This window comes from Ovis aries, chromosome 3 (assembly GCF_016772045.2).
Source record: "Ovis aries strain OAR_USU_Benz2616 breed Rambouillet chromosome 3, ARS-UI_Ramb_v3.0, whole genome shotgun sequence".
NCBI lineage: Eukaryota > Metazoa > Chordata > Mammalia > Artiodactyla > Bovidae > Ovis > Ovis aries.
In genome coordinates, this window is record NC_056056.1 from 6,254,892 (window position 1) to 6,280,685 (window position 25,794).

The 25,794-nt window shown below is 52.9% G+C and overlaps 1 protein-coding gene and 1 long non-coding RNA gene across 8 annotated transcripts in view; one reads left to right on the forward strand and one right to left on the reverse strand.

Annotated features, from left to right (window-relative positions):
- The window catches only part of HMCN2 (hemicentin 2), a 172,512-nt gene that overhangs the window by 99,956 nt on the left and 46,762 nt on the right, over positions 1-25,794 (reverse strand). For all 7 annotated transcript variants that reach the window (XM_027966283.2, XM_042245526.1, XM_042245524.1 and 4 more), the window contains exons 14-22: positions 24,801-24,914; positions 22,049-22,198; positions 12,089-12,277; positions 11,031-11,126; positions 10,614-10,741; positions 8,658-8,802; positions 5,060-5,172; positions 4,777-4,936; positions 3,582-3,747 (exon numbers count right to left, since the gene is read on the reverse strand). In XM_027966283.2, coding sequence (XP_027822084.2) covers positions 3,582-3,747; positions 4,777-4,936; positions 5,060-5,172; positions 8,658-8,802; positions 10,614-10,741; positions 11,031-11,126; positions 12,089-12,277; positions 22,049-22,198; positions 24,801-24,914 — 1,261 coding nt within the window. The remainder of the gene's footprint in view (positions 1-3,581; positions 3,748-4,776; positions 4,937-5,059; positions 5,173-8,657; positions 8,803-10,613; positions 10,742-11,030; positions 11,127-12,088; positions 12,278-22,048; positions 22,199-24,800; positions 24,915-25,794) is intronic.
- Positions 430-8,482, forward strand: LOC121818987 (uncharacterized). The gene is made up of 2 exons (XR_006059065.2): positions 430-643; positions 1,366-8,482. It is a non-coding gene; the product is annotated as an uncharacterized LOC121818987 (long non-coding RNA).

Sequence of the window (25,794 nt, forward strand, 5' to 3'; positions counted from 1 at the left end):
CCCCACCCGCCACGGCTTCTGTTTCCTCCCTCAGTGCCCTGCGCATGACCCTGCCCACCCCACCCACCTCCAGGATGGCCAGCAGAAGAGGGCAACCTCTCGCCCAGAAGAGGAGGCCTCACAGGCTCAGCCACACTGTGGAATTCAACCCTGATTGCACCAGAGTCTCCACGGAGCACCAGCGTCTCCATGGAGCACCAGCGCTGCAGGTCTGCTGGCGACCCAGACCACAGCGCCTTGGCCAGGGTCGGCACAGGATCAGGAAAGAGAGGCCCTGGGCAACCCTAGCAGTTCAGGCCTCCCCATGCCCTCTCTCCGCAGAGGACAGAAGACAGAGGACAGAGGCAACTGCAAAAGAGGGGCGTGGCTCAGCCGGGCAGAAGGGGTGTGGCCGAAGAGGGGCGGGGCTCAACTATGCGGAAGGATCTCAGGTTCTCTCAGGTGCTGCAGGCAGAGAGTCATGACTCATCAGAATACGTTCTGAAGCAACCAGAATGCCAGCTTTGAAGCTGAGCCTTGGTGGGACGGGAGCGGCAGCGTGTCCCTGGGAGATGGAAAAGATGGAGGAGGAAGTGGCGAAGAGCAGCGGCCAGCAAGGCCACCCACTCCCCGACACCATCACTGCCTCGTGCGCGTCCCACAGGTTTGTTGTTGTTGTTGTTTTCACTTTTTATTTTACGTTGGGGCATAGCCGATTAACAATGCTGCGATAGTTTCAGGTGGACAGCAAAGGGACTCAGGCATAGGTACACATGTATCCATTCTCCCCCAAACTCCCCTCCCGGCCAGGCTGTCTGGTAACATTGAGCAGAATTCCCTGTGCTATACAATAGGTCCTTGTTATCCATTTTAAATGTAGCAGTGGGTCCATGCTGCTGCTGCTACTGCTGCTGCTAAGTCGCTTCAGTCATGTCCAACTGTGCAACCTCATAGATGGCAGCCCATCAAGGCTCCCCCGTCCCTGAGATTCTCCAGGCAAGAACACTGGAGTGGGTTGCCATTTCCTTCTCCAATGCATGAAAGTGAAAAGTGAAAGGGAAGTCCCCCAGTCGTGTCCAACTCTTAGCGACCCCATGGACTGCAGCCTACCAGGCTCCTCCATCCATGGGATTTTTCCAGGCAAGAGTACTGGGGTGGGGGTGCCATTGCCTTCTCCCCTCCCAAACTCCCTAGCTATCCCTCCTCCAGACATTTCCCCTTGTGTGTGTGCCTAGTCACTCAGTCGTGTCCAACTCTTTTCAAGCAGATGGCTGACCAGTCTTCTGTCCATGGGGATTCTCCAGGCCAGAATACTGGAGTGGGCTGCTATGTCCTCCTCCAGGGATGCCCAACCCAGGGATCAAACCCAGGTCTCCCGCATTGCAGGTGGATTCTTTACCAGCTGAGCTACCAGGGAAGCCCATCCTTGCCTCACAGGTTTTTCACATCTGCATTTTCTGGCTGAATGGCCGTGGGACCAAGGGAACTGTGTGTCTGGTAAGAAAACTGGGCTCTATTCTGTTCGGGGAAGTTGTCAGATGCCACAGGGAGGCCCAAAGAAGCACAGGAACACAGAACCCACGACTGAAGCTAAGATACAATCAGATGTCAGTGAAGTTATTATTCACAATTGCCAGCAAGAGTACACAGACCAGGTGTCCATCAGCTGGTGAATAAATCAACAAAAGGTGGTCCATCACCACAACAAAACATTATTCAGTCATAAAAAAGAATGAAGTCCTGACACCTGCTACAACACGCAGAAACCGCAAAAACATGGTTCTCAGTGAAAGCAGCCAGACGCAAAAAGTCACATTGTTCATGATTACATTTATGTGAACCGTCCAGAGCAGATCAATCCAAAGGCAGAAAGCAGACGAGTGGTTGCCAAGGGCTGGGCTGGGGTGGGGAACGGATGAGAAGTGGCCGCCAACCAGTGTGGGGATATTTTCATGGAGGAGGGTGCTGGAAATGTTCTAAAATTAATTGTGATGATGGTTACACAACTCAGAACTTACTAAAAAACATATAATTGGAAAGCATGTGAATTATATCTCAATAAAGCTTTCCTATTGAAAAAAGTGGGTGAGAATTAAATGGGATAATAGCTATGATGATGATAATTTTTAAAGTTGGAAATAATGCTTTCATTTCCAGCAGCAGCAGGAAAATGATATCAAAGGGGATGATCTTCCACCGCTCACAATGCACCAAACATCACACATTCATCACTGTATCTTGAAAGCAGGATTTAAACCGTGTCCACCTTACAGATGGAGAACAGGCCAAGAGGAGCCAGGGGCCACCTGAGGCCACACGACTAATACATAACCAGTCAGCATTCGCACGCAGGTCTGATTTAATGCCAGAGTCTTGGCCCTTTACCCCAGCCCCAACCCCCCCAGGCATATTTTGCCTCTTCATGTAGGTGAACTCCCGGAATCTCATAAATCTCATGAGAAAGCCATAAGCCAGCAAGAAGTGGAGGGGGCGAGGGAGAAGGAACAGAACGAAACTCTAGGGTTGCAAAAGCAGCTTTCACAGATTTATGGCTCCCGGCTGGTCTATTAACGTATCACAACAAGGAGGGGTGAACAAATGGGAATTGCGATTCTCCATTTCAGTAACAAGCCAGAAACAAACAAGCACCCGCCGGCAGCTGTCCAGCCAAGGAGCCAGGACCGGGCTTTCTGGGGAGAGAGGCAGGTTCCTTTAGCCCCCACTCCCACCCACAACACGGAGCCGCCAAAGACCCCGGAGGGCATGCGGGTGGGGGCGGCACGGAACCATCCCCATCACGGACCCCAGCAGCATTCAGGTGTGCAGGCTTCCAGGACCGGGAGGGTCACCAAACAGATGTTCGGAGAGGAGAGCCCCGTGTGTGGGTGTTGGGGTGGGGGGGGGGGTGGAGGCTGCACCACAGGCTGCTCTGAGACCTTCTCCATCTGGAACGTCTCAGAGACCTCGCCAGGACTGATGTCACCAGCTGGAGCTGCCCCCTCACCCACCCCCACCCCACAAGAGTCAAGGGCTCCAGCAGTTCTGAGGCCTTCTTGTTGGGAACCACCCTGCCCTACCTCCCTGTCTGAGGGTGGGGGTTTGGCCTGGCTTTGAAGGACAGCCTCCTTCCTCTCCCCCCAACTCCCAGGACCTCTGAAAGCCTGGCTGCCAGACACCAGTTCAGAGGAGTAGGCAAAGATGGAGAGCACGTGTCTTGCCCAGTAAGTGGTCCCAAACGTGGCGTTCCAACTTTGCTAGCTGAGTGACCATGAGCAGCTCACTCCACCTGGCTGAGCCTCATTTCCACTCGGTAGCAAGTGCTGCTGAGCAGATAGGAGGCGATCCTGCAGGCAGCGCCCCTTGGCTGTGCGGGGAGGGCCATGTGCGTGTTACTTCAGAGGCCTCGCCCTTCTGAAGGGCATCCATGCTCCCTTAGAGGCCAATGGGTGAAAAGCACTGCCTGAGGAATCAGTTGCGTATTCCCCCAGGGGCTGTCCACAGGGTTCTACACACCAGCTGGGTCACTGGACACCTTGAGGCCAGTTTCCCCAAACATCAAGCTCTGTCCATCCCCGGGCCCGAGGCCACGCAGCTGGGGTTACCTGTCGGTGATGGGCAGCATGGGGCGGGAGTCCTTGGTCCAGGTGACCAGTGGAGGTGGAGAGCCCTGGGCCTCACAGTCAAGGGTCACTTCATCACCAGCCTTGGCCGTGACCCTCAGAGGCTTGTCTGCTTCATGTGATCCATTCACAAGGATCCTGGGCTTGGCTGTTGGTGAAAGGATGCAGGGACTGTGAGCAGGGCGGGAAGCCATGGGATGCGGCCTGCAGAGGACCAGCATGGCTTCCCTAGGAAGCTGAGGTGGTACTGCCACCCTGGACGTGCGGAGGACGGTGGGATCTGCTATAATGGGAGAGTGTAGGTTTCTGGTTGGACTCAGATCTGATGGTTTCCCCCAGCCACCCCTCTGCCTATCCACCCCACCCTCCTTCTGGAAGCTCATCTTGCTTTGCTGACCTCAACATGGTCCCTCCTGCCCCAATGTCTATGTCCCTCTAGCTTTCCATCCTGCTCCGCTTCCCTGGGGGCACTCTGGCAGGTTCTTTCCTCCCTCCTTTCTCTCCCTTCTTGGCCTGAATCATCCCATTTATCCTCAGGAATAAATGGAATTAACCATCAGCTGATGCCCAATCTCCCTCCATGCTTAGGGCCCAAGGGGAACCCTGGTTCCAAACAGTTCAATACACACTTAATTATTTAATGGCAGTTGTGATGGGCACTAAGAAGGGGACATTCCAGAGAGTTCAGCCTGAGGGATCAGAGAGCTCTGAGATCTGACTGATGGGAGAAGTCAGTGGACCAGAAGTGAGGGAAGGGCATGCAAACAGAAGGAACCGTTTGTGCAAAGGCCCTGAGGTAGGATGGGTCATTTAAGAAATTGAAAGGTGGCCAGAAGTTCTGAGCACTAAGGGTCAAAGAGTCGTGGAGAAAGGTGGGCAAGGGGGCTGCTGAGGGGTGGGAGTCCAGTGTAGGGCCTTGCGTCTGCCCCAGGCTTGTTAATACGAAGGTCTCTCCCCCTCCCCATCCATTTACTGAGCTGGAACCACTCTTGGAGCATGGGGACACTGCTGGGGACAGTCCTCAGAGGGAGGATGGTTTTGATCTTCAGACAGGAAAAGTTTAGAGGCAGGGCTGCTGACCGGGTGCCAGGAAGATGCAGGGGAGGTCAGACTGAGCATGCCCCTGCCTCCACACCTGCCCAGCCCCTCTCCCAGGACAGGGGTGGCCATCACTCACTGTTGACAGAAAGCCACATCTCCTGGCTGGAGAAGCCCACTGCATTGGTGGCTGTGCAGACATAGGCCCCTGCGTCCTGGACAGATGGCCAGGGGATGACCAGGGTGCCGTCCTTGCTCACGTTGTAGTGGGGATCCCCGGAGGCCAGGGCATTGGTCTCCTGCAATGGAGTCACAGGTGACATCAGCAAAGCCCACCTCCCACGGCAACTTGCATCGCTCCTCTCCCCATGATCACTGGGCCTACCTCTCTGGTTACCTTTATGGTAACAGGCTTCACCTACCTTGGTCCAGGTGATGGTGGGGGTGGGAACTCCTGAGGCTACACAGGGGAGAGAGGCTGGAACGCCTTCATTGGTGATGTGGTGGGTGGCAGTGGGCTGGATTCTAGGTGGCACTTTTAAAAACAAACCAATTTCATAAACCAGAGTTCACAGCAGCATTGTTCACAATAGCCAAAAGGTGGAAACAATCCAAGTAGCCATCAGAGGGGGATGGATAAACAGAATGTGATGTGTACATATGAAATATTGTGCAGCCCTGAAAAAGGAACAACTGTCTGATACATAGTACAACATGGATGAACCTTGACAATATTATGCAAAGTGAGATAAGCCAGACATGGAAGGACAAATACTTAAGATTATACTTATGGGAGATACCGTGAACAAGCAAGCTCATTGAGGCAGGAAGCAGAATGGCGGTGGCCAGGGGCTGGGGGAGGGGAAACGCGGAGTTGGCAGGTACAGTTTCAACTTGGGAAGCTGAAAAAGTTCTGGAGATGGACGGTGGTGATGGTTGTGAAACTGTGTCCCATGGAGTTAAAAACCCTTCCCAAAACTGAGCCCCATGGGGTTAACAATACCGGCAACTAACAGAAATTCTTGAGCTTATCTTACAGCTTGCTGCCTACCCTTCTGCTTGAGCCTGCCTTCGCTGAGCAAGCTCGCTTAATTGTTTCATTGCAAATTGCATATCCTCCAAGCTTCGTGTAGCCTAAACAATAAGATGTTTGTCTGAGTTGTTTTCCAGGAAAACAACTGGAAGTCAGCTGTGTTTAGTTAGAGTACAAGCCAGCTAAGACTGATTGGGACCACCGACCCTAAAACTGTGTCTACACAAGTGTCTGATAAGTGACTTTCTGACATCAGAGGGCCTAAAGCCCCACCCTCAGATCATGCTAGGCGTCTCCATTTTTGGACGTGCATCTTATGGAGAAGCAAGTCAGCCAGGCACACCTGCACAGAACAATGATGACCTCGCCCTTTCCCTACCTGTAGCCACCTTTTCCCATGCCTTTGGCCACCTCATGCGACGAGTTGACTCATTGGAAAAGACCCTGATGCTAGGAGGGATTGGGGGCAGGAGGAGAAGGGGACGACAGAGGATGAAATGGCTGGATGGCATCACCGACTCAATGCACATGAGTTTGGGTGAACTCCAGGAGTTGGTGATGGACAGGGAGGCCTGGCATGCTGTGATTCATGGGGTTGCAAAGAGTCGGACACGACTGAGCAACTGAACTGAACTGAACTGAAGACCACCTTACTTTAACAAATATCCTAAGCCTCTGGCCTTTGGGGAGGCCAATCTGAGACTTATTCTCCTGTCTCCTCACTTGACTGCCGTGTGAACACACCCTTTCTCTGCAGTAAACCTCAGCATCTCAGTGTTCTGGCTTGCTGCATTCTGGGCAAGGGTCTTCCCAGATGGTGCTAGTGGTAAGAACCCGCCTGCCAATGCAGGAGACATAAGAGACACAGGTTCGATCCTGGGTCAGGAAGATGCCCTGGAGGAGGGCATGGCAAGCCACTCCGGTATTCTTGCCTGGAGAATCCCATGGACAGAGGAGCCCGGCGAGCTACGATCCATCAGGTGGCAGAGTCAGACATGACTGAAGCGACAGTACGCACAAGCATGCATGCTGGGCAAATGAGCCTGCTGGCGCAGCACCGTGATGCCGCTTATGCTACTTAATTTATGCCACTGAACTGTACACTTTAAAATGGTTAGAACGGTAAGCTTTATATCATGTACACTTTATCATGATTTTTAAAAATAACATTTTAGCAGGAGAATACAGCCACCACTGCTGTAAATTCATGTCCCAGACAGAGGGCAGCCTGTGTCTAGGAACCAGCTGTGCCTTTTCTTCACTGTGGGACTTCAGATAAATCACTTAATCTTTTGGTACCCATATTCCTTGATCAGCAAAAAAAAAAAGAAAAAAAAAAAAGCTAAATTAACCTCAATTCCCTGCTCACTCTCTGGGGATGGACAGATGAGAAGTGGTAAGAAAGAATGTTCACAGGACACAGTGAACTTGAAAACAAGTGCAGAATCCATCCTGGGAACCATCCAGATTTTCAGGCATTAAAACGGGGCAGGGCGGGGGCGGGGGAGGAGGTGTCTGGAGGAGGAGCAGCGGAAGGGAACTGGGCATGGAGAAATCAGACCCGGGAGGGAGGCCAGAAGCCAAGGGCTCTGATGGTAACACTAAGTTCCGTCGGGGGAATGCCCTTCTGGATTCTCCCAGGTGGCCAAAGCTAGCAAGTCAATCAGAATTTGTTGAATGGAAGTGAAATGAGCCAGGAGAGCAGAGCTTGATCGCTGCTGCCACAGAGGGGGGCTGTGTGCAGGGCAGGAATTGAGGGGGAGGCTTCCTGCAGAGGCAGCCCTCGCTGATGCTATGATTTGCTGTTACCTCTGTCTTGGAGCCCCAGCTTTCCTTAACTTCAGAGCGTGGAGGCTCTTAAACGCTCCACTTCGAGCAGTTAGGAAAACTAACATGCACAGACCCTCTTAGAGGTCTGGATGTGGCACATATCCCACCTTTGGTCACTGTATTTAGTTGGAAGTATAAAGAGACAGGGCAGTTGGGTTCTAGACCCAGCCTCCTTCTGAGCTTCGGTTTTCCACTACAAAACGAGGAACCATGAGTTCTTCCCACTCATCCCTCGGGGGTTTAATAAAACAAGTGAAACAAACAAACAGAAAGAGGGTATTGATGTATGCAGTGACTGGACTTAAACTTCTTGTTTTATGTTAAAAAGAACCTGGTTGGGTGTGAAGGGAAGCAGGGCCCCTCCCACACTGTGGATGGGAAAGTGGGCAAATACACGAAAAGCCCTAAAAAATGTGCAGTCTCCGTGAGTCAAAACTCAATTCCACATCAATAGTGTATCCTAGGGAAAGACCTGGTCACATGGGCAAAGGTGGGGCATCAGGACGTTTATCCCCAGGGGTTCACGCAGGTGAGACACTGGACAGGGCTGGGGGGGCAGGTTAGATACACCTGGTCCATCCAGACAGGGGACACGCAGTCCAAAACCAATGCTTCTGAGTCTTATTAGCAGAAAGCACGCCATATATTGTCACAAGAAACACTCGGGTTGTAAGACGGTAATATTACTCCAGCTGGTTTCTAAATATTTCTATGTACATGTATATGAAGAATTCATATTTATATACAGAATAATTTATATACAGAATTTATATACAGAATATATATCATGCAAAAATAACATATACAAGACATATAAAGAATATTTATAATGTATATGTATGTTTATAATATATAAATGTATATGAATATATATTCAGTGTGTATCATGTATATGTGTACATGTGAAGCTCACGTGTGTATAAGGTATGAATGATACACAACAAATGTAAGATTATTCTGGTATTATAGAAAGTTGATTTTGTTTTGGAGTTTTTTTGCTTTGGGGGGGAGTTTTTTGGTCCAGTCTTTAAATTTCCTACAGTGAATATGTACTATTCGTGCAAGCAATCTCTTTAAACAAAGGTGTTCAAGATCAAGCTCCCCTTGGGCACCTTCACCCATCCCGTCCTGCCCCCCGCCACCAGCCCAGGACTCACCCTGGACAACCAGCTGCATGTCTCTATGGTGAGAGCCAGCCGTGTTGCTGACCACACAGCTGTACCTGCCGGCGTCCTCCAACAACACCTGGTCAAGGTGGAGGCTGCCGTCTGCCCGGACGGAATGCCGGCTGCCTGGTGGGAGCTGGTGGGGGCGAAGAAGAATCAGCTTGAACCAAGGGCCCCACTCAGAGCCGCTAAGAGAACGCCAGAAACCTCACTGCCCACCAGCCCAGCAGGGAACAGCCTGGGTAGAGAGGCCAGGGGCTTGCAAAGAGGGTGGGGGCCTGGGGGTGACACTCCCATCCCTTCCTGAATAGTCATGAGACCCCACAGACCCTCGGGGCCAGGTGGATGTGACCCCCAGCATACCCTTGAGCCTGCTCGCCCAAGGTCTACCGGTCCAGGGCAGGACACCTGACCCAAGGGCACTGAAAGGAGCCCCTCCCAGGAGGGTAGGCTTGGGGCTAGAGCCCTCACTGAGTCAGCACTGGAGCTCTGAGGCCCATGCACACCAAGGCCACAGAGAGGAGGGACAGCCCGTGCTTGGGGAGAGAACCGAGCCATGCAGAGTGGAGCGGAGGTGCGGCCGCATCAGCTGTGGTCCCAGAGAGAGCGGCTCCTGGCGACTGGCCTGGTGTGTCCCCATCAGGACTAGGGTGGGGCAGGGGAGGCTAGTCCAGAATGGGGCCTGGGGCCGCCTCTGCAGAGATGCCCAGCCAGCCTATCCTTGGTGAGGACTGTTCCGCCAGGTGAGCCCGCTCTGGGCTTCCCTGTCTCTGTCCCTCTAGCCTGGCTGCACATTCTGCTCTCGGGTTCTGGGAGATGCCCCCAGGCTGTCTTGGGATCCCTTGGGGCTGAGTGAGCTTGAGGGGGCTTCTGCTCTTTGCCCCTGGCATCTGGGCAGGTGCAGGCCTACCCAGTGTCCCTGATGAGCTAAAACAAGCTTTGCATCTCCGGTCAGTCCGTGTCCTGGCGTGGACGACACCCAGGGCCACCCCTTCCCCTCATGCCCATCGGATTCTACTGGGGAACACTCCTCCCTGCCCCAGCCCGTGTGCCCAGGGAGGGTCCTCCTCCTGGTGATCCTGCAGAGGGGGTCACCCGCGTGATCAGCCTCCACAAAGCCTGCCCGCTCCGCGAGTTGAACACTGTCTGTCCCCTTGCGTTAGGGGCCGGGACAGCGGGGCCAGGACCAGCAGTCTGCCCACACAGCTGCTGCCTCCCGTGGGTGTCTGGCATCTTCTGGGGTGTCTTCTGGGGTGAGGGCACCTTTTTTATAACTTCCTGGGCACACGGACCTCAGATGTCTGAGGACAGACCGGAGAGGGAAAGGAGTGAATGGAGAAGGGAAATAGAGGGACCTGGGTGGCTCAGCAGCAAAGAATCCGCCTGTCTGTGCAGGAGCCTCAGGTTCAGTCCCTGAAAAAGGAAGACCCCCTGGAGGAGGAAATGGCAACCGACTCCGGTATTCTTGCCTGGAGAATCCCATGGACAGAGGAGCCTGGCGGGCTACAGTCCGTGGGGTCTCAAAGAGTCAGACACGACTTAGCGACTAAACAACAGCACCAACAAAGAAAACCAGATCAGTGGGGGTGGGTGAAGCAGCCACTGTGTGCCCAGCAGTGCCAGGCGGCTGGGCAGTGCTCCGTTGCACAGACCTCGTCTCCGTCCTGGAACCATCAGAACGGGGGCGATGGACGAATGCCTTGTGTCCATGCCCCCACTAAACTGCTGTTCCCCAGTTGCAGCACAAATGAAGCACAAGCTCCTCCAGTCAAGGACTCGAGAGGGTGAAGGATGCTATTAGTGCATTATCAGAGAAAGTTCTGGAAAGAGGCAGGGAAGGGAGAAGACAGTCCAAGGGAACCGCAAAGCAGAGGCCGAGGTGTGAGCGTGACAGCCCCTTCCTCCCTGCAACACTGCCCGCGGCACCCAGAGGGGCCCAGCACTCACAGGCGCGCCGGCCTTGAGCCAGCGCCGCTCGGGGCGGGGCCTCCCAGCCAGGATGATACAGGGCAGAGACACCGGCTGCCTCTCCAGCACCCGGACGGTGGGGGCGCTGCTGGCAATCTGTGGGGGCACTGCAGGGAGAGGAGACAGCGTCGGTACACTGGCTTCCCGTGGGAACCAGGGCCCTCATTCCCCTCTGCTCTTCCCCAGGGCACCCAGAGAGGCATCAGGATTGGGGACCCCAAAAGGGTCAAAGGGCACACTTCTTGGGGCACACTACCCTGAAAGTAGGGGTCCAGATGCTCTTCTAGGGGAGCCTGGCTGTGGACACTCCTGTCCCAAAGGACGGGCAGCCATGGGGGCCTCCCTGGAGGGCCCATGTCCCCACCAAACCCCTCCTCTCCAGATCCACCAGCGAACCGTGTCCAGTCACGAGGAGGTAGGCCTCCGCCTGGACCTTCCCAAAGACGTTCTCAGCTTCGCAGACATACGGGGCCTGGTCTTCGGGGACCACACCTGAAGGGCAGGAAAAGGCAGGCCTGACTGCCAGAGCATGTCCTGCCTCCAGCGCCCGCAGGCTCCAGCTCCCCAGGCGCCAACAGTGCCCTTGGCACAGCCCGGCCCTGCAGAGGCCAGGTGGGAGGGCTGGGGTGGCGAGGAGGAGAAGGATAGGGGATGCAGCCAGGCCTTGGAAAGGTGAGAAGGCCTAGGCTTGCTCATGTGTAGAACGGGGATAATTTAGGGATCAGTAGATGATGCAAATATAGTGCTCAGCGTCTGGCCTGGCACAGTAGGGAAAATGATGGTGATGGCGGTGATGGAGATGGAATTGATGAAGATGACAGTGAGGAAGATGGTGGTGACGAGGATGATGGTGAGGACGGTGAGGATGGTGAGGATGGTGGGGATGGTGATGGCGGTGATGGAGATGGAATTGATAATGATGAAGATGACAGTGAGGAAGATGGTGGTGACGATGATGATGGTGAGGACGGTGAGGATGGTGAGGATGGTGGGGATGGTGATGGCGGTGATGGAGATGGAATTGATAATGATGAAGATGATAATGAGGAAGATGGTGGTGACGGTGGTGACGATGATGATGGTGATGATCATGGTGAGGATGGTGGGGATGGTGAGGATGGTGATGGTGGCGATGATGGCTATCACACAGAACACTTAACACGTGTCAGACACTGTGCTAAGGGGTTTCCGTGTGTCACCCACACAGCAGCTCCTTAAGGTGGACTGTTGTTAAGCCAAGGTGGGAGGTCCTGTCACCGTCACTGGTGTGACTGGCTCAGAGGAGTGGAATGGCGTGACCAGAGTCACTCGGCTGCAGTATGACCTGCATCAGCCTGACCCATGGCCAGCTCTGGGGGTCAGTGTGCTGCTCCCAGTTGCCCAGTCTGGGGGCCTAGGGCGTCAGAAGCCATTCTGTCTCCCCTGCCCACCCTCCCCCAGCCCCAGTATCTTACTTTCAAAGAACAGCACTCCTGAATCGGGCCACCCAGTCCTGCTGCCCAGCCCGGGCCCCAGAGGCTGGTCATCTCCACGGCGCCAGGTGATGGTAGGCGGTGGGCGACCCGTGGCCCGGCACGCCAGGAGGGCGCTCCTCCCCAGTTCCACGGTGACATCCTGGGGCAGCTCCAAGAGCTGGGGTGCATCTGCAGGGAGGGGACAGTCAGCCTTGCCCAGTGGCTGGACCCGCTCAGCCCCAAGGGCACTGTTCCAAGGCCTGCCTGCTCTCCCCTCGCTGGGGGATTTCCCTCTTCCAGCCCCTCCCTCAAGAACCTAACTCATATCCAGGGCTCCAGGGCCAGCTTGAGCTTGGCAAGGTGCAGCTCTGACGGGCTCCTGGAGACAAAGAGGCAGAGCGAGCAGCCTTCAGAGGGATGAAGTCCTCAGACCCCACATGGCATCTCGGGGACCCTGCCTTGTCCAGCCACACAGGGAGCAACACGCCTGCTCCTTCAGGCGACATCTCCCGGGAAGCCAGCTTGGAGGGGCTGCAAGTCATGCCTGACCACAGGAACCTCACCAGCTCTGAGGGCACCCCCCCAACCACGCCTTCCTCCTGGACCACCAGAGCTTCTCTTCACACATCTCCTGGACTCTGGCCACCATTTCCACGACCCCAAACAGCCAACTTCATAGGGAGGTTCTAGCTCATCTTTACTTTACAACATCCTTCTCTGCTTGTTGAACGTCTTGTAATGAGCATATAAATCTCTACTACAAAGTCAAAACAGGCCTATAAATAACTTGACCTTAGACTTTATGGTCCAAATGGGACACTGGAGAGTGAAAAGGGTCATCATAATAATTACACCAGGATAACAGACATAAACAAGGGCGCCTAAATTATAAAAAAAATTCAAGCATCACATAACGGTTTAGCCTTCATTTTTGCTCCACACACTTCAAACCTCACGTCCCTGCCACTGTTAATGGTTTGTAGTGTTTCTTTCAAAGTTTTTTCTCCCAAGCATTGTCTTATTTTTATGATGGGGAGTGGGGCATGGAAGTAATTTATTTTCCCAAACAGAGACTCATAATCCTTTCCATGCTTCTGCTGGCCAGAAGGTGGCCCAACTCCAGACAGGTCCAGGCCCCATTCCCTGCAGCTTCTGGGCACTGCCCTCAGAGCCCTGTCCCCAGACCCCTGACCAGGAAGGACCCCAGCCTGTTCTGAACCCATCACATCCAGCATGGAGGAAAATCCTCCACCCCTTTGTTCTTGCCGTCTCTCTCCAGAAATCTCCCCCTTCCATCCAAATCATGACATCAAATTTCCCTCTTGGCCTCAGGGAGCAGGGGAGTTCCAGGGATATAAACACAACTTGGAAAATCACTGCAAGGAGGAAGACAGTCTTGGACCTGAGCTCAGACACCACCCGCAAGTCACTTCTCTTTCTCACTGGGGCCTGGCAGCTGCACCAGCTGAGAATCCAAGCAAGTATCTGCTCCGGGTGCCTCAGATGGCGTCACTGGTCCTGCAAAGCCCTGGCCCTGGGGATACAGCTTTCTTATTCCCCTCCCCCCACCCTGAGTAGGTACCTCCAGGGCCAGGTACCCCCAGAGCCTGCCTCCTCGGCTCTACCCAGCGCACTGCAGGGCCCAATTCAAACCTCCCTCCTCCCGCAGGCCTCTCTCTCAGTCCCCGTTTTTCCCACGCTGCCTCTTGACCCTCTCCTTCCATAGCCAAAGAACCCCACTTTTTCTCCCAAATATGAGGTATTAAAAAGCACACCCTCCTTCTCATTCTCCTCCCAATCCTGAACTTCACCTCCCTCCCCAAGAAGGGACAGTTGACTTATAATAGTAAGCGACTATCAGAGGGTTCTGGGCTTCCCTGATAGCTCCGCCTGCAGTGCAGGAGACCCTGGTTCGATTCCTGGGACGGGACTATCCGCTGGAGAAGGGATAGGCTACCCACTCCAGTCTTCTTGGGTTTCCCTTGTGGCTCAGCTGGTAAAGAATCTGCCTGCAGTGCGGGAGACTTGGGTTCGATCCCTGGGTTGGGAAGATCCCCTGGAGAAGGGAAAGGCTACCCACTCCAGTATTCTGGCCTGGGGAATTCCACGGACTGTATGGTCCATGGGGTCACAAAGAGTTGGACGTGACTGAGAGACTTTCATGTTGCATCAAAGGGTAGCATCTGGAATGCCTGCTCCGTGACAGGCAAGGTGGTGGTGCTTTAGAAACATGACTTCACTCACGGCCTCAGTGAACTCACGGAGTGGGTATTCTTACAACCCCATTTTGTTGTTGTCTTTTAGTCGCTAAGTTGTGTCTGACTCTTTGCAGCCCCATGGCCTGCAGCACGCCAGGCTTCCCTGTCCTTCACTGCCTCCTGGAGTTTGCTCAGACTCATGTCCATTTAGTCGGTGATGCCATCCAACCATCTCATCTTCTGTTGCCCCTTCTCCTCCTGCCCTCAATCTTGATCTTCCCAGCATCAAGGTCTTTGCCAATGAGGTGGCTCTTCACATCAGGTGGCCAGAGTATTGGAGCTTCAGCATCAGTCCTTCCAATGAATATTCAGGGTTGATTTCCTTTAAGATTGACTAATTTGATGTCCTTGGCTGTCCAAGGGGCTCCCAAGAGTCTTCTCCAGCACCACAATTCGAAAGCCCATTTTACAGGTGGGGAAACTGAGGGTCGGAGGGATTAAGACACCTGCCCCAGGTGCAGTTCAAAGTCAATGGTCGAGCTGGGGTCGGAGCCCAGATCCGGCTGCTGCTGAGACCCAGGCTGTCAGCCACTGCACCCCTGCATCTCATTGGTACTCAGGGGCAACTTGGCACCTCTTCACTCCTCTCTCAGAGGTGCAGTCAGCTAAATTCCAGAATCAGATCCCGCCCCTAAAACTGCAACTCTGTCTCCTATGCAGCCTTCCCTCTGCTCATCACTGGAGCCTCCAAATAAGGCAGGACCCCAGAACCCTGCATACCAGAGCTGGGGGTCCTCTGGTCCCTTTACTGCGCAGACAGGAGACTGAGATGCAAAGCTGGGCCCACGTGGGGCCCACGCTGGTGCTGCAGCATCTGGAGGTGGGGCGGGCTGCCAGCCCCGTGCCCTTCCCAGGGTCCCATCCATGAGGCTCAGCCACCTCTGCTTTCAGGCTCCAAGCCCTCTCCTCAGACTCTCAGGTGCCCCCTGCAGGGAGGGACCATGAGCTATTTCCGCAGCCCCCAGGTTTTCCCAGGAATGGCCCTGTTTGCCTCGACCTTGAGAGGTTTCCGGGCCAGGAGCTGTGAGTGCCCTGAGACAGCTAGACACACCGCAGCCGCCATGCTCTCTAAGCTCATCATCTGACCGCTGCAGTGTGTTTGCAGGGAGGCAGCTCTGTGTGGGGAACCGGAAACACTCAGGAAGAGAAAACTGCCCCGTGAAGGATGCCAGCCACCAGCCTGGGAGGGGGCAGGACAGGAGGGTATGGCCAAAGCTGAGACTTATCAGCACTGATGAGCTATTCCCTCCACCCCCAGGGATTCTCCAAGGAAGTGACTTTGACAGAGGTGATGACTTCTCCTTACTTGGCCCTCCAGGCAAGGGCCACTAGCCTGAAGGCCTGAAGCTTGGGCAGGGCCCCTCCCCACCCCCACTTCATGGCCTCTGCCCCACTGGACACCCGTGGATGAACCCCTTCACTGCTCTGGACCTCGGATCCCCCTCCAGAAAGAGATAACTATATTCTCCCCAGTTCTAGAGTTCTTTATCATCATCTGGGGATCCTGCAACCCCCCAGTCTCCTCCACCATCCTCCCAGTTCCCATGGCCCAGAGCCCTGGGTCAGAGCTTGTGGGGATGTGTCAGCTTGGGAAACGGAGCCCTAATCAGTCTTGACTCAGCCTGGCCAGAAGGAGGACGGGGGACCCAGGCCCAGGTGACCACAGGAGAGGCTGGCCTCAGGCCCTGCCCTGTTTATAGAAGGATTCCAGGGTCTCTTGGAAGGAGACAGGGCTGGGGATGGCTGCCACAGCCCCCACCTGAGAAGACCCCTTTCCCCACAGAAAGACCCTGTGGTGGAGCCTGGAGCCTCAGTTCCACTGGCCAGAAGTGCAGGATGACTCTCCTCCCTAAACAAACAAACAAAAAATCTTAAACTGTATTTTATGACTGTTTATAAAGACAAACACAATCCAGACTGGGTTCATTTTCATCTACTTATTCTTCACTTTTTTTTTTTTTTCCTCCTGATGGCAAAAGAAGTTAAAATCAGAGCCCTGTCCAGCAGCCCTAAAAGGGTCATGGGCTCTGGGCCCTTGCCTGATGGAGAAGCAGCCCGGATGCTGGCCCCAGAGCGCAGCTGTGTTTCTCTCCTGCTCCCCTTAGCTGGCTGGAGGGGCTTTGCTTTCATAGACGCACACCCGCCGCCCCCTGCTCACCCACCCAGCAACCAGAGGCTTCCAAGTCAGGGATGAGAAGCAGAGACGAAAATGAGCCAGTGGAAAGAGGGCTGAGTGGGGACTTCCCTGGTGGTCTGGTGGTTATAAATCTGCCTTGCAATGCAGGGGCCGCAGGTTCAGTCCCTGGTTGAGGAACTAAGATCCCACATGCCATGGGCCAACAAACCCCAAGCACCACGACTACTGAGCCCACACGCCGCAACTAGAGAAGCAGGCGATCCTGCGTGCCGCAGCCAAGATCCGATGCAGCCAAATAAATGAAAGTTCCAAAAGTAAAGAAAGAGGGCTGAGTGAGCATCCGTTTCAAGAGAAACCAGCAGGACGAGGGGAACTTGGGTCAGAGCAGTTTTAAAATAGTAGAAAGAGCACTGAGCTCTGGGGAGGACTGGGACTGGGGATGGCCATGGAGCCTGGTCACCAGCCACAGGACAATCACTCCGTCTCACTCTGCCACACCAGGCCCTTGTCACTGGGCCCGGCCCCCTGTACACTGAGTATTTATTTCAATCAAGTCCTGAGTGAAGCACATTCTCATTAAATCTCTCACGGTCCTTGTGAATAAGCCTCTGTCATCAGCAGCCCCATTTTACAGATGAGGAAGGCAAGGCCCAGGAAGGTAAATAACTTGGCCAAACAAGCAGCAGGCCCTGGACCTCGATCCGGGACTCCTGTCTGACAAATGCCAGGCCCAGAGGGGAGAGACCCTCAAAGGCTGGTCCACAGTGTGGGCACTCCCTGGCAGGTCAGGGGAAGGCTGCCCTCCTTTCTGTACCCTGCCCCCAACGCCGATACCTCCAGGAAGCCAGTTCCCAGCTGAACAGCAGGAAGTGGGCACAGTGCCCCCATTCTTAGCCCCCAGGCTCTGGCAGCCTGGCCAGGAAGGCCGCACCACAGCTGCCACCCAGATGGGCAGGAAATTCAATTTCCCACCACCGCTGCCAGGCCAGCTCTCCCCAGACACACAGGTGTTGGGCCACAGTCCACCCCGTCCCTGACCTCAAGGCCAGAGGCCACACTGGCCCCGTGCTCCAGATGCCTGCCTCTGGGGTGCCCTCCACCTCACCCCTCTGATATGGGGAAATGGCCTCCAGACCAACAGCTGCCAGGTGAAGGAACAGGATCAGGCAGGCGGGTTGGCCTGGTTCCCAAAGAAATAAGGCTTTGCTGAAAAGGAATCAGACACGGAACAAAGGAGGACCGCTTGTAACAACACCCAGGGCTGCCATCCCTGGAGCACCTTCTCTGCCTACACAGAACCCACCGGCTAATCACAGTGACAGTGACATCTATCAGAGCTCTTCTTGTCCAAGACCTTTCCTATCTCTTACTCACACAACAGCCACAAACATTTTGTAAGTGAGCAGCCCAAGGCTCAGAGTAGAGAAGCAACGTCCAAGCTCACCCTTCTGGGAGCATCAGGACCAAGTCCAGGGACTAAAATCCCCGACCCTGGGTTCAGATTCTGCCACTCCCCAGATGTGTGATCCTGGACTAGTCACTTAACCTCTCTGTGCCTCATTCCCCATCTATGAAAGGATAAAGTGGAACCCACTGCAAAGGGCTGTCATGAGGATGACAGGTTAGTACTTGAAATGTGCTTAGAGCTGGCCTTGCTACAGGGCAGATTTCACGGAAGACTTATTATATTTTTATCATCAGGCCCTATGGTTTTCCACACCCACCCTACCCCACCCAAGAGCCCAGCCACACAGACAAGGAAAGTCTGAGCACATCATTCTCCTTAGAAACCACTCACGACCTCCTCAGGACAAAGCCCAGACGCCACCGGGCTCCCTAGCCGAAGGCTGGGAGTGACCCGCAGCTGGGCAGTCGGCCGCCTCGGCCTCGCCCCTCCCCGCCCTCGCGCCCCGCTCTCTGCCTGGCTTCTCTTGCCTGGGGGAGAGCTGCACATGCTGTTCTCTTTGCCTGGAACACTGTCCCCACAGCTTGTCAGTTCAGCTCAGTTCAGTTCAGTTCAATTCAGTCGCTCAGTCGTGTCCAGCTCTTTGCGACCCCATGAACCGCAGCACGCCAGGCCTCCCTGTCCATCACCGACTCCCGGAGTTCACCCAAATTCATGTCCATTGAGTCGGTGATGCCATCCAACAATCTCATCCTCTGTCATTCCCTTTTCCGCCTGCCCTCAATCTTTCCCAGCAACAGGGTCTTTTCCAATGAGGCAGCTCTTTGCATCAAGTGGCCAAAGTATTGGAGTTTCAGCTTTAGCATTAGTCCTTCCAATGAACACCCAGGACAGATCTCCTTTAGGATGGACTGGTTGGATCTCCTTGCAGTCCGAAGGACTCTCAAGAGTCTTCTCTAACACCACAGTTCAAAAGCATCAATTCTTCAGCACTCAGCTTTCTTTACAGTCCAACTCTCACATCCATACATGACCACTGGAAAAACCATACCCTTGACTAGACGGACCTTTGTTGGCAAAGTAATGTCTCTGCTTTTTAATATGCTGTCTAGGTTGGTCATAGCTTTCCTTCCAAGGAGGAAGCGTCTTAATTTCATATCTGCAGTGATTTTGGAGGCCCCCCCCCAAAAAAAAATTAAGTCAGCCACTGTTTCCACTGTTTCCCCATCTATTTGCCATGAAGTGCTGGGACTGGAGGCCATGATCTTAGTTTTCTGAATATTCAGCTTTAAGCCAACTTTTTCACTCTCCTCTTTCACATTCATCAAGAGGCTCTTTAGTTCTTCTTCACTTTCTGCCATAAGGGTGGCGTCATCTGCATATCTGAGGTTATTGGTATTTCTCCTGGCTTGATTCCAGCTTGTGCTTCTTCCAACCCAGCGTTTCTCATGATGTACTCTGCATATGAGTTAAATAAGCAGGGTGACAATATACAGCCTTGATGTACTCCTTTTCCTATTTGGAACCAGTCTGTTGTTCCATGTCCAGTTCTAACTGTTGCTTCCTGACCTGCATACAAGTTTCTCAAGAGGCAGGTCAGGTGGTCTGGTATTCCCATCTCTTTCAGAATTTTCCACCGTTTATTGTGATCCACACAGTCAAAGGCTTTGGCATAGTCAATAAAGCAGAAGTAGATGTTTTTCTGGAACTCTCTTGCTTTTTTGATGATCTACTGGATGTTGGCAATTTGATCTTTGGTTCCTCTGCTTTTTCTAAAACCAGCTTGAACATCTGAAAGTTCATGGTTCATGTATTGCTGAAGCTTGGCTTGGAGAATTTTGAGCATTACTTTACTAGCATGTGAGATGAGTGCAACTGTGTGGTAGTTTGAGCATTCTTTGGCATTGCCTTTCTTTGGGACTGGAATGCAAACTGACCTTTTCCAGTCCTGCGGCCACTGCTGAGTTTTCCAAATTTGCTGGCATATTGAGTGCAGCACTTTCACAGCATCATCTTTTAGGATTTGAAAGAGCTCAACTGGAATTCCATCACCTCTACTAGCTTTGTTCGTAGTGATGCTTTCTAAGGCCCACTTGACTTCACATTCCAGGATGTCTGGCTCTAGGTGAGTGATCACACCATCATGATTATCTGGGTCATGAAGATCTTTTTTGTACAGATCTTTTTGTGCAGCTTGTCACCTGACTGTTTCTGGGTTCAGCTTAGACATCATCTCCTCCAAGAAGCCTTCCTGGCCTCTGGTGCTGGCTTAGCCCCCTTCTCTGGGCACAGGCCCCACGGATGCCACTTCTAATTACTCAGTACACTGAGCATTCTAATTGTCTGTTTACTGTCTCTCTTCTTGGCACCAAGGACAACGTAAGGGCTGATGCGGTTGTATTCCCAACCCAGGGTCTGGGGCACAGGGCCTGGCCACCTGGTGACCACGTGCTGGAGGATGGCAATGATGGAACAAATGAATGAACACTAAAGGCATCCCCAAGCATGGGAGGATCCCCAAGCCTGATGGTACCGTCTCCCCCAGGGCTGGACCCTCCTGATCAAGCTTCCCTGGGGAGCCCCCTGGCCATCCCACCCGGCCCATTCAAGCCCATTCCCCTTCTCCGCACTTCCCCCGAACTCCCAGCACCTGTCTTTCTCATCATGGCCACAGCCGACCCTCAGAGCCCCATCTGCTCTGGCTCAGCACGCCAAGGAGTTGTGCCCACAACTTCCGAGCAGTTCCCAGTGCCCAGGATCCAGGCCTGGAACCAAGACCTCACGGCAATCACAGCCAAGGCCATGTTCCAGCCACAGAAGAATCCAGACTCCCTGTCTGTAAAAGGGGAGTAATCACTTCTCCATTTATTAAACACCCATAATGGGCCAAGCCCAGTGGTAAACGTTATGTGTCTGATTTCATTGAACCCTCACAGCCACTCAACAAAGGAGGCAGTGCGGTCAGCTCCGCTTTGCTGTTGTATAGTCGCCAAGTCGTATCTGACTCTTTTGTGACCCCAGGGACTATGGCCTGCCAGGCTCCTCGGTCCGCGGGATTTCCCAGGCAAGAATACTGGAGTGGGCTATCATTTCCTTCTCCAGGCGAACTTCCCCACCCAGGGATCGAACCTACTTCTCCTGTATTGCAAGCAGATTCTTTATGGCCGAGCCACCAGGGAAGCCCTCAGCTCCATTTTACAGATGGGGAGACTGAGGGTCAATGACTTGACCAAAGCATATAGATGGTCAGTGATAGACACGAAACTGGAACTCGGGTCTCAGGGATGACAGTGCCCAAGCTGGAGCCGAGCTATTTCCATGGTGGGCAATGTCCCCTGCTTCCTGGGACTCTCACACTTAAGGGGTCTCTCCCACCTACCAATACCAGGGTTGGTCCATGTGACCTATAGGATATATGATGGTATGTCACTTCCAAGACTGTGACTGGCTATAAAGACTTACTTTCCTGGTGGCTCAGAGGGTAAAGAGTCTGCCTACAATGTGGGAGACCCGGGTGCAATCCCTAGGTTGGGAAGATCCCCTGGAGAAGGGAATGGCAAACCCACTCCAGTACCCTTGCCTGGAAAATTTCATGGACATAGGAGCCTGATAGGCTACAGTCCATGGGGTTGCAAAGAGTCAGACAAGACTGAGCGACTAAACTAAACTCTTTCATCTTGGATTCTCTCTCTCTATCCCTCTCAACTCACTTTCTCTAGGAAAACCCATGTCACGAGAAACCTTCCAGGGAAGACCATAACAGTAAGGAACAGAGGCTTCCTGACAAAAGCCTCATACATGAACTTAGGGTGGATCCTCCAGCCCCAGTCAAGCCTTCAGATGACCACATCCCTGACCAGTGTAATAAGTGCCTTCCTGTGAGAGACCCTGAGTCAGAACCAAAATCCTAACCCTTCAGGACTGTGCATCAATAGATGCTTACTATTTTAAGCCACAGAGTTTCAGGGCTATTTGTTACATAGCAAGTGGGAGCGCATACACCATCTCCCTCTAAAATCCCTGTCCCACGTGCTCTGGGTCCAAATGATGTAAATCCCCCACTGGCAGGCTACAGGGTGGCATTCTCTGCTACCTGAGCATTCCCTGCTCAGAAGTAGGGCAGGTAGCAGGGCACAGGCAGGGACAAGGTGTACACTCACGTCCAACCTCCAGCCGGATTTCTGCAGTGGCGTCGCCCAGCTCATTGACAGCTCGGCAGGTATAGATGCCAGCATCCCTCTCACGAACCACCGGGATCCGCAGCATCCCAGAAATGGAGTCCTCAGAGGCCAAAATCATTTCAAGATCCCCTGGACCAAAGATGAGAAAACATCAGGCAGGTATCCATGGTTGCCACAGGAGGCCTGGGGATCAAGCTGCCTTCCTGACCCTGAGTTCCTGCAGCTCCACAAGGCTGGGACCTCAAAGGGGTGTGGGTGAGGCAAAGATCCCCCCACCCTGTAATCAGGACCCCTATTGTTTAATGGGTGCAGATTTTCAGTTTTGCTAAATGAAAAGAGTTCTGGAGATGGGTGGTGGTGATGGTTGTACAGCAATGTGAATATACCTAAAAACAGTTAAGATGGTATTAGATATGTTATGCACAATTTACCACAATTAAAAAATTTTTCTTTTAAGTGAGCACCCCTAAGTCCAGTTCTCTGAGTCCCTCTGTTGGTCAAGAGTGAGTCTCAGCTTGCCCTCTTGCATGTGACAGGTTCATTACCCAAGAACGCCTCGCTTGGGTCTCCCTCCTGGGTCCCTACCCTCTGCTCAGCGGCAGACTGAGGCTTGGGTCAGCTCTGGGAAAAGCCCCCTACCATCCCCCCCAGTTCTGCCTCTCTGATGATACATTCTCATTTCTCTTACTGTTCCCTGACTCCCACCCCTCCAGGCTCCTAAGGCCTGAGGGATCACCCTGATTTTGAACCTTTTTTACAACTTAATTTAATTTTTGTTTGTTTTTAAAATTGTGGTAAATATACATAACACAAGATTTTGCCGTTTTAAGCACTGAGTGTCCAATTCAGCGGGATCAGGTACATCCCCATGATCCATCCACAGAATTTTTTCATCTTCTCAAATGTAAGCCCTACTTAAACACTAACTCCCCATTTACCCCTCCCCAAGCCCTGGGCATCCATCTTTCTCCTCTCTGTCTCTAAATTTGCACACACTAGGCATCTCTTAGAAGAGATCCCTCTCAGTTAAGTGGAATCATATAATATTCGTCCTTCTGTTTCTGGCTTATTTCACTTAGCATCATGTTTTCGAGGTTCATCTATGTTGTCTCAAAATTGCATTCCTTTTTTCCAAATTAAGAAAACTTTTTATCTTCTCTTTTAAGTTTTTACTACTTAATTACCCCATATTAGAGCAAATGTCTCTGAAAATGTCACAGATAAAAGATTTTTTTCTTCATTTGGCCAATTAGATGTAGGGGGAAATTTCTACACAATAGCTGCTATGGTCCTGATTTTTTTTTCAATTTTTTTTCTTTGTCATGGGAGTCAAATTAAAAAAATTAATTGTGGCAAAAAAGAAAGTCAAGAAATTTATTATCTTGATTATTTTCAAGCATACAGTTCAACGGTAACTGCACTCACACTGTCGTGTAACTTGAACATCATGCCTTCTTAAGGCTGAATAACATTCCACGGGGTGGTGGGTGTGCTGTGCTCAGTCGTGTCTGACTCTTTGCGACCCCATGGGCTGTAGCCCGCCAGTCTCCTCTGTCCATGGGGTTTTCCAGGCAAGAATACTGCACTGGGTGGCCACTGCCTTATCCAGAGAGGATTTTCCTGACCCGGGGATCGAACCGGCATCTCTGGCGTCTCCCGCACTGGCAGGTGGATTCTTGACCACTAGCACCACCTGGGAAGCCATTCCACTGGAAGGTGCCCCTTTAAAAGGCGGCTCCTGGGCTGGGCTGGTAGAGCTCCCAGCCATGACAGGCAGTGACCACACCCTGAGGAAGGAGCCCCGAGGCCTCTGCCACCACTAGCTGGTGGCCACGGACAAAACGCTCAAACTCTGAGCCAACGCTGCCTGTCAGTGTCGAGGTGAGGCTCTGCTGAGATCACAGACAGGTGCTGCCAAGGCTGGAGTGCGTCTGGGTGGGAGGGGGCTGTGCTTGAGAAGGAGCCCAGGGTTCTGCCCTGGAAAGTCCAAGGCAGGAGCCCTGGGACCCAGGTCCACTGATGTGGGAGCAAGAGTGGCTCCTGCTGATCAAACTCCAGCTTGGGGTCCAACACACAGAAAACCCTCTACACTCACTAATTCAGAAAAGCCTCACAACAGAATGCTCAGCAAGACTGCCAGCTCTGATCATCACAGCATCCTCATCACCACCATTAAGGACACTGAACCCAGGCCATGGGCCAGGCTTGTTCTAAACAATTTGCACATATGGGCTCATTTAATCCTCACACAACCGACCTGTCTCAGAGACTGGTGGTCCTATGGCCGGGACCTTGAGCTCCCGGTGCAGGGGGCTCAGGTTCAATCCGTGGTCAGGGAGCTGGATCCCACCTGCCACAACTAAAGAGCCTATGTTTGGCAACTAAGACCCGATGCAGCCAAATAAACAAGAGGAATGTTAGGGAGAAACAAGCTGTCTTTTGACTTCCCAGCTAAGGAACCAGGCTCACAGATGTCAAGCCACTTGTCCGAGGCCACTCAGGGGGCCAGAATTCAAACCTGGGTCTATTCTAAATCCTGCTCCTGATCTCTGAGCCAGTCTGCATCAGTTATATATGGATACTGGGCTAGGGGTGACAGGGGCTGCTTGAAACAGTCCATTCTCCCCAGACACCCCATTCCGAGTGCCCCCATGACTGTCCTGGAAAGCTGATCCTCCAGGCCCCCCGCAGGCCCCTTCTGCAGGCCCTTCTCCCCACCCAGTCCGTGTACCTCGATACCAGATGACCCGGGGCGGGGGAACCCCGGTCGCCACACACGCCAGCACCGCCTCCTCCCCTTCGGCAGCCAGCACCACGCCGTTTACAGCCGACACGGATGGTGGGTCTGTGTGGGGAGCAGATGGGGAATCGGGGACCAACCCATAGACTCCCTAGAGCACTGGTTTCCCCAGCTGGGGGAGAGGTAGAGGGGTCAGGGTGGGGCTGAGCACCTGCCTCCTCCCCACCCCCCACCAGCCGGGACAGCTGCCCCCAGAAAGGCGCAGCCTCAGCTGGTTGTTAAAAAGCCAGTTACTCCCGGGACTAAACTCCCTTCTTGTCCTCTTTTTTTTTTTTTTAAACTTTTTATTTTGAAGTAATTTCACAAAGGAAAGTTGCAAGAATAATACAAAGGTTTTTCATGTACGTTTCACCCATATCACCAGATGTTAACATTTTTGCCATATTCGTTTCCTTTTATCATGATAGAATTCTCTCTGTATTCTTTTTTTTTTCTAACTGGCTGAGAATAAGTTCCAAATATGATATCCCTTTACCTCTAAACACATTAATGTATATTTCCTTTTTCTTATATATAATTTTTAAAGATAATTTTTATTGAAGTATAGTTGAGTTACAGCATTATGCTAGTTTCTGCTTGCGGCAAAGTGAGTCAGATATACATACATTCTTTTTTTTTTTTTTTGTTCTCTTTGAACCTGGCGTAAAAGGTGAAATCTTACAAGGTTCTAAAATGCACCACAGGGGCTGGCTGCCACTCCCTGGCCCCTGACTCCAGCCAGCCTCCTGTTCCTTGCAGCCCCTTGGGGACCCCAAGGGCCATTCCTATCTCGAGGCTTTTGCCCCACCCTGTCTCTCTCCCTGAAATGCTGTTCCCATTCCCGTCTGGGGCAAGGGTTTGATCCTACGTGTAAGTTTCCTTCTCTGCCCAGCTACACGTCACTCCATCACACCACCCTGCTCTGTGCTCGTCCCATACCTTCACC